The sequence below is a fragment of the Notolepis coatsorum genome (assembly GCF_963971535.1).
Source record: "Notolepis coatsorum genome assembly, chromosome: 2".
Taxonomy (NCBI): domain Eukaryota; kingdom Metazoa; phylum Chordata; class Actinopteri; order Aulopiformes; family Paralepididae; genus Notolepis; species Notolepis coatsorum.
In genome coordinates, this window is record NC_140166.1 from 211,702,786 (window position 1) to 211,715,285 (window position 12,500).

At 42.6% G+C, this 12,500-nt stretch overlaps 1 protein-coding gene across 1 annotated transcript in view; it reads right to left on the reverse strand.

Annotated features, from left to right (window-relative positions):
• slc7a14a (solute carrier family 7 member 14a) overlaps positions 1–12,500 on the reverse strand; it is a gene marked incomplete at both ends in the record, with an annotated part of 33,758 nt that overhangs the window by 15,900 nt on the left and 5,358 nt on the right. The window contains one exon of the mRNA XM_084308498.1: positions 6,537–6,754. Within this exon, the coding sequence (XP_084164624.1) occupies positions 6,537–6,754 (218 nt within the window). The remainder of the gene's footprint in view (positions 1–6,536; positions 6,755–12,500) is intronic.

A 12,500-nucleotide genomic window follows, 5' to 3' on the forward strand; every position in this document is an offset into this window, starting at 1 on the left:
GCTTAGCACAATGAATGGAAGCGGACATGACCGGTTAGCCTTCGGGAGAGGTGTTAGTTGGACAATGCCTAGGCTAACCGGGCATGTCCGCTTCCATTCATTATGTTAAGCTAGGCTAACGTGCAGCCAGATAGCTTTCTACTGAACGCACAGAGGAAACTGGTATCTATCTTCTTGTAAGCAAATTTCCCAAAATGTTGGCGTGTTCCTTTAAGTTCAGGTCAGACTTCCATGTATGCTCTTTATGAGGGGTGATTAAGCTAAGTTCAGACGTCTACATAGGCTCTCTATCAGTTAATTTATAGTTCCACACAACCTATTTGCACAGCTCGAGACAAGTGGGCCAATCACAGAGCTTGCATCGGTGCTGCATCACCAGACACAGTTACATTTGTGGAAGGATTGTACAGTACAAGTACAGTACAACGTAAATACATTTAGCATCCAACCAGAGTGCAATAGTAATATGCAATGTACAGAAGATTAAAGTGGAGAATAAATAATTGAGTACTACTGAGTAATAGTGCTAATCAGATGTATGTACAGTGTTATAGTATTAATATGTACAGCTATACAGGTATAACAACACTATGGTAGTAAGTCATACTGACCAGCGCTATAACTAGTAACAGTAGGTAGGAACAAGTGCAGATATATAGATATAGTATATACAGTACATGTATGTAAAAAGGATTATATGCAATTATATTCAAACATATGTGAATAGATATATATAGTACAGTAAATATGAATATAATATATACGGTATACACAGCATTATTGTATACCATTTGCACTATGGCTCAAATTAAAACAGAGGATGAACAGATGTTAGCGGCCGCTGACTGGAAAACAGTCTGACTATTCGTTACGCTCACTGGTAATAATAATATAAAACCGAAGAACAGAGCGGGCTTCTCGAGAGTTCTTATCTGGGCACTCTGCCTCAAGAAGGAGTGGAGTGCTTAAGGCTATGTGTCCACCAGGGACGTTTTTTTCAAGGTGGACCGCTTTGAAAAAAGCAAAAAAAAAGCTCTGAGCGTTTTTCTGAGGCTCGCGCCAGCCGCGGCTCCGCCCCTTCCTCGATGAGTTACCTTGATGAGCGCGCTACTTTCCAAAAAGTTTAACTAGTTTCAACTTTATGAGCTGGGAGCGCTCCGACCAAAAACGCTGCCGCAGAGAGCTCATAAAACGCGAGGCGCGGCTCTGGGAAGAGGAGCGCGCCTGACGCTTCTCCAACATAGAAATTAATGACAGAAAGGAGCTGACAACTCATAAAACGTCCGCTATGGACACAAGCCCTTACAGTATAAAGAGCGTTGTTTGCCTCCCCCACCACAAGCTGCTACACAGGGTCGCTACACAGGGCTGCTACACAGTGCTGATACACAGCTACACAGGGCTGATACACAGGACTGATACACAGCTACACAGGGCTGATACACAGCTACACAGGGCTGCTACACAGGGCTGATACACAGGACTGATACACAGCTACACAGGGCTGATACACAGGACTGATACACAGCTACACAGGGCTGATACACAGCTACACAGGGCTGATACACAGCTACACAGGGCTGCTACACAGGGCTGCTACACAGGGCTGATACACAGGGCTGATACACAGCTACACAGGACTGATACACAGCTACACAGGGCTGCTACACAGGGCTGATACACAGCTACACAGGGCTGCTACACAGGGCTGCTACACAGCTACACAGGGCTGATACACAGCTACACAGGGCTGATACACAGCTACACAGGGCTGATACACAGCTACACAGGGCTTGATTGATTGATTGATTGATTGAAAACTTTATTAACAGATTGCAGAATGGGTACAATACAGTACAGCTCAATACACACAATTGTTAAGGGGATGCAGACCAGAGAAAGACTTTCGTCTTGTTTACACCAGGGTCCCCCATTTTCAATTCATCAGGACATATATGACATACATGACATACAGATAGTCAGTACTGCTACATCTATACATTTATGACATACCAGATTTGCAAATACAGTACTGTTTGTGATACAGAAGGAGTCAAGAAAAGGGAGTATATACATTTGACGTAGAAACTGTACATTGGAGGAGGTTGGGTGGGGGGGGTTGGGTACACTGGGATATTGACAACCATACTGGGTAATTTACATTGGAGGTGGTTGGGGGGGGGGGGGGGGCACACTGTATAAGCAAGCAAAACTGTACATTGAGGGCTGATACACAGGGCTGATACACAGCTACACAGGGCTGATACACAGCTACACAGGGCTGATACACAGCTACACAGGGCTGCTACACAGCTACACAGGGCTGCTACACAGCTACACAGGGCTGCTACACAGCTACACAGGGCTGATACACAGCTACACAGGGCTGATACACAGCTACACAGGGCTGATACACAGCTACACAGGGCTGATACACAGCTACACAGGACTGATACACAGCTACACAGGACTGATACACAGGGCTGATACACAGCTACACAGGGCTGATACACAGGGCTGATACACAGGGCTGATACACAGCTACACAGAACTGATACACAGGGCTGATACACAGCTACACAGGGCTGATACACAGGGCTGATACACAGCTACACAGGGCTGCACTGAGAGACGGAGAGGCTCTGGAGAGACGAGGGTCGATATCAGCCGAACAAGGAGAGGGATGATTGGGGATGATTTGACCAAGCCATACCTCTCCCAGAAGGATCTGGAGAGGGTGATCCATGCCTTTATCTCGACCCGGCTGGATTACTGCAATGCGTTGTATATCGGCATTGACCAGTTGCTGCTTCGTCGCCTGCAACTGGTACAAAATGCGGCTGCCCGCCTGCTTTCCGGTACCAGGAAACGTGACCACATTACACCAGTTCTGGCTTCTCTCCACTGGCTCCCCGTCCGTTTCCGTATTGATTTTAAACTTTTACTGACTGTTTTTAAAGCACTACACGGGCTGGCTCCACCGTACCTAGCTGAGCTCCTACATCACCCCACCCCATCCAGAGCCTTAAGGTCTGCTGACCAGCTGCTGCTGGAGGTGCCTAGGACCAGGCTAAAAACCAGGGGAGATAGAGCCTTTGCTGCTGCTGCCCCCAGACTCTGGAACAGCCTCCCCCTCCACATAAGATCTGCCCAGAGCCTGGAGGTTTTTAAATCCTTGCTCAAAACACATCTCTTCTCCCTGGCCTTTGACCAGAGCTAGCCCAGCATCTATACATGACGTCAGCTGTCACTCTGCATTTTTATCAAATTTTCTTGTCTCTTTTATTGCACTTTGCACTTTGCACTTTGCACTGTACTGTACTCTACCTCTTTTCTAGTGTATTTTATTGCATTGTATGTGTTTTTTATCATGTTGTGAAGCACTTTGGTTTGGCTGTTAGTCATTTGTAAACGTGCTATACAAATAAAACTGACTTGACTTGACTTGACTTGACCAAGAGCCTGGTAATGTAGAACAATCCCCTCGATGGAATGAAAACGACGGAGCACCGAGGCCGCCTTCATCATTCTGTTCTTTCATGTGGATTTATTTATCTTTCTGTCGAATAACCACTCTGACCACAAACAACGTCCACTGGAGAGACCAGACGTTCCAGAAGTGGCTCCTGTTCCATTGTTTCCTTTCTATTAGTAATCATAGTAAATATGATAGTAATCATAATAATCTGAACTACCCACCTCACTAGAGTCTACCCATATACTCCATAATATCTGTCTGAATTTACCTGCATATAATCCTCCTATATACCTACTTATACACTTGCATATAACCCATATAAATCTGTATGATAGTATTTCGAATAATGCTGTATATACGGATATATTATATATATTTATTCTTACCGTGTACCTGTATATATCTATCCACCTGTCTGTACACATACCTGCACATAATCCTTTTACATATCTGTAGATACTATATCTATATCTGTCCATATCCCTTATCTACTCTTACTAGTTACGCTGCTGGCCAGTATGACTACTACCATACTGTATTTACACCTGTATCATTGTACATATTAATATATCAACTCTGTACATACAGCTGATTAACAATACACACAATATTACTAATTCATTTATGTTATACAGTTTAATCACCTGTACATTGTATATTACTATTGCACTTTACTGTTATATTTGCACTCTGGTTGGATGCCAAACTTATTTTTGTTGTATTGTACTTGTGCTGTATAATGACAATACATTAGAATCTAATCTAATCTAATCTAATATTCTGTCAGACAATTGAGTACCTCAGACGAAGAACCATATACTGTAACTCCTGTTTAAAATGTTCAGAGAAAGAATGTTTTCAAATTGTATTATCTAAAGATGGTAAGGTAGAGTGTTGTGTTCATTCATAGTTACAGTATCTTATCATTTATCTTTTATTACGGATCCCCATTAGTCATCACCGCAGCAACAACTAGTCTTCCTGGGGTCCACACACAACAAAACAGTACATACATACATAACATTATAGTAGCATACATTTAAAAATAATTCCAAATAGCATTACAGTACACAAACAGAGTATCAGATCACAGAAAATACAATAAAAGGGATTAAAGTCTCAGACAGTCATATCAATAGAGGTTGAGTACTTTATTATCTAAAGATGGTAAGTTAGAGTGTTGTGTTCATTCATACTTAAAGACAGTAGAGGTTGAGTACTTTATTATCTAAAGATGGTAAGTTAGAGTGTTGTGTTCATTCATACTTAAAGACAGTAGAGGTTGAGTACTTTATTATCTAAAGATGGTGAGTTAGAGTGTTGTGTTCATTCATACTTAAAGACAGTAGAGGTTGAGTACTTTATTATCTAAAGATGGTAAGTTAGAGTGTTGTGTTCATTCATACTTAAAGACAGTAGAGGTTGAGTACTTTATTATCTAAAGATGGTAAGTTAGTGTTGTGTTCATTCATAGTTAAAGACAGTAGAGGTTGAGTACTTTATTATCTAAAGATGGTAAGTTAGAGTGTTGTGTTCATTCATACTTAAAGACAGTAGAGGTTGAGTACTTTATTATCTAAAGATGGTAAGTTAGAGTGTTGTGTTCATTCATACTTAAAGACAGTAGAGGTTGAGTACTTTATTATCTAAAGATGGTAAGTTAGAGTGTTGTGTTCATTCATACTTAAAGACAGTAGAGGTTGAGTACTTTATTATCTAAAGATGGTAAGTTAGAGTGTTGTGTTCATTCATACTTAAAGACAGTAGAGGTTGAGTACTTTATTATCTAAAGATGGTAAGTTAGAGTGTTGTGTTCATTCATATAAAAGACAGTAGAGGTTGAGTACTTTATTATCTAAAGATGGTAAGTTAGAGTGTTGTGTTCATTCATACTTAAAGACAGTAGAGGTTGAGTACTTTATTATCTAAATATGGTAAGTTAGAGTGTTGTGTTCATTCATATAAAAGACAGTAGAGGTTGAGTACTTTATTATCTAAAGATGGTAAGTTAGAGTGTTGTGTTCATTCATACTTAAAGACAGTAGAGGTTGAGTACTTTATTATCTAAAGATGGTAAGTTAGAGTGTTGTGTTCATTCATACTTAAAGACAGTAGAGGTTGAGTACTTTATTATCTAAATATGGTGAGTTAGAGTGTTGTGTTCATTCATACTTAAAGACAGTAGAGGTTGAGTACTTTATTATCTAAAGATGGTGAGTTAGAGTGTTGTGTTCATTCATACTTAAAGACAGTAGAGGTTGAGTACTTTCTCATATCATATTCACACTAAACTGATATGGATTGACTGTACAACTGTGAATACATGGACTCAAATATTTAAAAAAAATGGATTTATATGGTTCTTCGTCTCCACGTTTCAATTAGTTACCCTGTTAGTTACCCTGTACAGATAGGGAAACAAATTAAAATTTAATGGGTTTTATCATACTGCCTGCAGGACCAACTGGTACAAGCTGCCAAGCGCTTCGATAAAATCACTTTAATTCAATTTAAAATGAATTTCCCTGCAAGAATATCACTCCCAGAGGGAGTTGTAATAGAGACAGAGGTGTGTGAGAGAGAGTGTGTATGTGTCTCTGATTTTGTGCAAGACCATGTACAGTACGTGTGTGCATGTGTGTGTGTGTGTGTGTGTGTGTGTGTGTGTGTGTGTGTGTGTGTGTGTGTGTGTGTGTGTGTGTGTGTGTGTGTGTGTGTGTGTGTTAGAGAGAGAGAGAGAGAGAGAGAGAGAGAGAGAGAGAGAGAGAGAGAGAGAGAGAGAGAGAGAGAGAGAGAGAGAGAGAGAGAGAGAGAGAGAGAGAGAGAGAGAGTGAGAGTATGTGGAACATGTGTGTGTGTGTGTGTGTGTGTGTGTGTGTGTGTGTGTGTGTGTGTGTGTGTGTGTGTGTCAGGAGTGTGTGTGTGTGTGTGTGTGTGTGTGAGCGTGTGTGTGTGTGTGTGTGTGTGTGTGTGTGTGTGTGTGTGTGTGTGTGTGTGTGTGTGTGTGTGTGTGTGTCTGTGTGTGTGTGTCAGGAGTGTGTGTGCCAGGAGCTCGTACCCCCGACCAGCCGAAGGGCAGGAACCTCCCGTCGTCCCAGTTCTCTCCGCTGACGAAGAAGAGGCCGGCGATCATCATGAAGACCCAGACCACGAGGTTGATGACGTTCAGGGCGTTGTTGAACCCCACCGAGTTCTTCACCCCCAGCGCCACGATCACCGTCACCAGCACCGCGATCACCAGGGCGAGCAGGTCCGGGTACGACTGCTCTCCTTTACCTGGACGGGTCAACGGTAAAGGGTGCATTTATATTATACAGCTTTTATCCAAAGCGCTTTACAATTTTCTGTTCCTCACAATCACACTCCACCGATGGCGGAGGCGACCACGCCTTTTGATCTTTTCCCCCTCCTTTTTCCTCCGATTTTCTCCCATCCCAATGTTAGTCGTTATGCCAATTCCCAATCCCCTTCCTGGTCGCTGCGCACTTACCCCCCACAGTCGGTCTGGGAGAGTGGAGGCTATCACGTGCTTCCTCCGACACACGTCTAGCCAATCAACCGCTTCTTTTCACCTGGTAGCGCGGACTCTCACTGAGAGGGTGTAACGTGTGGAAGGATCATCATCACACTACCCCCCTTAGATCCTATCCGCGCTGAGCAGGCGCCCCGACCGAACTGTAGGAGTTTACTGTTTACAACGACCCGGACCCACCCCGCCAGCTTCTCCCACCCTCTAATACTGCCAATTGTATTAGTGTGAACGGCCAGCCAAGCTGGTGACAACGCCGGGAGCTGTGAGCTGGATTCAAACAGGCGAATCCAGCGTCTCTGGCGTTGGTGACGAACGCAATCTCCGCTATGCCACCTGACCGCCCCCAGAGTATGTTTTGAACAATACAAGGAGTTTGTTTTGATACGTCGGTATTTAGTCATAGTAAAGGTGTAGAAGGGAGTAGAATTGTAATCAAGTAAACTACTGTACTACAGTCCAAAAATATAGAATAGGAATACAATGAAATAAATAAATGTTCCCCTTCCTTAAAGTGAAAAGGCTGTACAGTTTGTGCAGGAGAGTGAGAGACGTTGATCAGGGAAGGTGCAGGAGAGTGAGAGACGTTGATCAGGGGATGTGCAGGAGAGTGAGAGACGTTGATCAGGGCCCTGTTTCATGTACGTGGTTCAACTAAGTCGATCAACATGTCCATTATCCAGCTTCAGTTAACCCGATGTTCAAAGCCGGGATTTTCCTGTTTCACAAAGGAGGATTCAGTCTCGTTAACTCAAGCCAGACTTGAGAGTCAGGCTCAAGTCAGGCTAGATGCGCGCTCCCGTTTTAGGTGGAAAGCCAGCACGTATCGATGGCAGAGACCCTGATTCTCAACGGCATTGATTGATTAATTGATTTAAGACTTTATTGACAGATTGCAATAGGCTCAATCGCCTCGCCGACAAGTTAAATGCGTTATCTATAGGCTAATTCTAAGTCCCTCATTACCTCAATCAATCAGATTATATTTCTTTAAACTTGCCTGCTGGATTGAATAATCAAATGAGATCTTGCTAGCGAAAATAACTAGTTAACTGTTATACAGAATTACGAGACGGCTTTCTTGCCCATTGATTGATGTATAGTCAATATTTAACTTATCTCCAATGTGGTCCAACGGGTTGTTCTTTTGACTTCCACACGGACGACCCGGGTTCAAGACCGGGGTCCTTCTTTTTGCAATATAGGAATAATTCAATTTGGTGCACGTTGAGAGCTATATAAAGAATGACATCCTCAATGCATGTAGATTTATAATATTTTAACTTAAAACCAGGCTACTTTGGCGTATAATCATTAATATTATATTCAAAAAAATCATATTGGAAACACGGGGATTTGAACCCCGGTCGGTGGATTGGGAGGCTTGAGCACTACCGCTGGGCCACTGGGCCAGATGGGATAAATTCATTGTTTATACATTAATGAACGAGAGACCCGTGTTTAGAATATCCTTTGTTTTGAATGAAGTTTATCTCTTTATCCTCATTCATTAATGTGACGTCAACGGCTCATTCAATTTCTCAAATCCGTCAAACAGCGCATCTCATCAGACATCTTAATCCCAGTTACAATTAAAATAACCACATCATGTGTACATCGCACGAGCGAGCGCCACCGTCGCCACGGTATATATAACGTGCATTATTTAGGACAAAGTGAATTTAATATCAGCATTTTGGGTCTATTTTACATTTCAAAAGCCCCCTCTGGAAGAATGGAGCACAAAAACGTAATTCAGAATGGTATAATGCAGATCGTAGACTGTGGGAATAGTTTCAGGAAACGGGCTGTCACTTCTTTGCGGGGGCGTGGCTCTGCGTGATCCGGCTAAGTTGAACTTGAACTCTGCTTTCGAGCAGGCTCAAACTTTTGGATATGTTGTCATGGTGATTTGGGAAATCCACGTACATGAAATCGGAAAGTCAGGCTAACCCAGGCCTTGTTGTTGAGGCTAGCTAGGAAGAAGCGCATGGACATACACACATACATATACACATACAGATACAAACATACACATACACACATAGTACACATGCACATACACATTAGACAATGACCTGTACAGTATAGACTACAGACGATGACCTGTACAGTATAGACTACAGACAATGACCTGTACAGTATAGACTACAGATGATGACCTGTCCAGTATAGACTACAGATGATGACCTGTACAGTATAGACTACAGATGATGACCTGTACAGTATAGACTACAGATGATGACCTGTCCAGTATAGACTACAGATGATGACCTGTACAGTATAGACTACAGATGATGACCTGTACAGTATAGACTACAGATGATGACCTGTCCAGTATAGACTACAGATGATGACCTGTACAGTATAGACTACAGATGATGACCTGTACAGTATAGACTACAGATGATGACCTGTACAGTATAGACTACAGTTGATGACCTGTACAGTATAGACTACAGTTGATGACCTGTACAGTATAGACTACAGATGATGACCTGTACAGTATAGACTACAGACGATGACCTGTACAGTATAGACTACAAACAGACACACATCACGCAGGTACACACAGCCCTCCCACATCTCACAGAGACACTAATGAGACCCATCTCGTGCTAGAAGATCTCTCCCAGAGGGGGGCGATGGGGGCAGAGGGCAGGAAACAGGAAGCGGGTGACTTTCCATTACAGCGTGTGGAACAGCTGGCCGCGGTGCCGTCTGCCGCGTGTCATGTGACCGCGCGCTCTCATCTCCGGCCAACAGGATGAGGCCGGAGGATATAGGAGTGACCGCCACGGAGCGGAGCGCCCGGCGCGGGTGTCGTGTTGCACGGGGGGTTCCAGGGGCTTCCCCCCCCCCCCCCTCGCACTTTCTAAGGACAGGAAGAGCTCCTCGCACGGATCGCTTTGTTTTTCCAAGATGTCACGGAGATGTCACTTTGATAATCCATTACGATGTGATCATCGATCAGGGCTTTCCCTAAACACAGCATCCCCATGGCAACGCGCCAGCGCCACTATGTGTTTAAAAAAAACATTTACATTGCAGTGATAGCTTGGGGCCAGCTTAGAAAAAGACACATCATTCTTTAATACATAAATGGTAAATGATGCATTTATATAGCGCTTTTATCCAAAGCGCTTTCCAATTTTGGTATTTGTCATATGTGTATGTGTATGTGAATGTATGTGTGTATGTGTATGTGTGTGTGTATGTGAATGTACTGTATGTGTGTATGTAGTAGTAGTAGTTTATTGTCACGAATAAAGTACAGGTACATTACAGTGAGATGCTTTTTTCTGTTTTGCTCCTAAGTGTGAGATCATAGGATGCTTGGTTCATACACATGAATAGAATAGAATAGAATAGAAATAATTTTCATACAGCTCATTATAGTAATATTCCACAATTATTACATTTTAGATAGTAATAATGGCACAACACATAAAATTACCGACATGCGCATTGTTGATACATGCAGGACTAGCCTTGAGACAAACGTATGCGTATCACCGCCACACACAGAGAGGCAGCCGTATGTATGTGTATGTATATGTGAATGTATGTATATGTATATGTGAATGTATGTATATGTGTATGTGTATGTATATGTGAATGTATGTATATGTGTATGTGTATGTATATGTGAATGTATGTATATGTGTATGTGTATGTATGTATATGTGTATGTGTATGTATATGTGAATGTATGTATATGTGTATGTGTATGTATATGTGAATGTATGTATATGTGTATGTGTATGTATATGTGAATGTATGTATATGTGTATGTGTATGTATATGTGAATGTATGTATATGTGTATGTGTATGTATATGTGAATGTATGTATATGTGTATGTGTATGTATATGTGAATGTATGTATATGTGTATGTGTATGTATATGTGAATGTATGTATATGTGTATGTGTATGTATATGTGAATGTATGTGTGTATGTATATGTGTATGGGTGTACTGTATGTGCATGTGTATGTGTATGTATATGTGTATGTATATGTGTATGTATATGTGTATGTGTATGTGTATGTGTATGTGTATGTGTATGTGTATGTGTGTATGTGTATGTGTGTATGTGTGTATGTGTATGTGTATGTGTATGTATATGTGTATGTATATGTGTATGTGTATGTGTATGTGTGTATGTGTATGTGTGTATGTGTGTATGTGTATGTGCAGAACATGCATCATGTAGGTGTTTGGGAGCTCGTTGCAGAACATGCATCATGGAGGTGTTTGGGAGCGTGTTGCAGAACATGCATCATGGAGGTGTTTGGGAGCTCGTTGCAGAACATGCATCATGGAAGTGTTTGGGAGCGTGTTGCAGAACATGCATCATGGAGGTGTTTGGGAGCGTGTTGCAGAACATGCATCATGGAAGTGTTTGGGAGCGTGTTACAGAACATGCATCATGGAGGTGTTCGGGAGCGTGTTACAGAACATGCATCATGGAGGTGTTTGGGAGCGTGTTACAGAACATGCATCATGGAGGTGTTTGGGAGCGTGTTGCAGAACATGCATCATGGAGGTGTTTGGGAGCGTGTTGCAGAACATGCATCATGTAGGTGTTTGGGAGCGTGTTGCAGAACATGCACCATGGAGGTGTTTGGGAGCGTGTTGCAGAACATGCATCATGGAGGTGTTTGGGAGCGTGTTGCAGAACATGCATCATGGAGGTGTTTGGGAGCGTGTTGCAGAACATGCATCATGGAGGTGTTTGGGAGCGTGTTACAGAACATGCATCATGGAGGCACTCCCCTTCCTGTCTGTGACCCAGTTCTCCCGTCAGGATGAACATAATGCTGCATGTTTCACACTCTGGCACGGCGTCCAGGCAGCTTACAGTCTAAAGCCTCTGAGGGCTCCAGTGATGTGACTGGATGAGACACGTTCCACCAAACACACGGCCTCACGGACTCTCTCACACGCTGTCGTCATCCTGAACGACCCAGGATTGTTGTTTTTTTCTCCCTCCGCCCGCGGCGGGAATGAGTGCTGTTGTTCTTTCTCGTTTCCTGATGGTTTTGTCCGTTAAAATGCATGTGGTGAGAAGTAAAAATATTTATAATATATAAATATAAATATTACGGGAGGATTATATGTTTTAGTAAACTAGACAAATTTTAAAAGAACACGCCAACATTTTGGGAAATTAGCTTACTGTCTTCTCCAGACAGAGACGAGAAGATAGATACCAGTTTCCTCTCTGTGCGTTCAGTAGAAAGCTATCTGGCCGCATGTTAGCCTAGCTTAGCAAAATAAATGGAAGCGGACATGGCCGGTTAGCCTAGGCATTGTCCAACTAACACCTCTCCCAAAGGCTAACCGGCACTGTCCGCTTCCATTCATTGTGCTATGCTAGGCTAACGTGCAGCCAGATAGCTTTCTACTGAATGCACAGAGAGGAAACTATCTTCTTGTCTCTCTCTGGAGAAGACGGTAAGCTATTTTCCCAAAATGTTGGCGTGTTC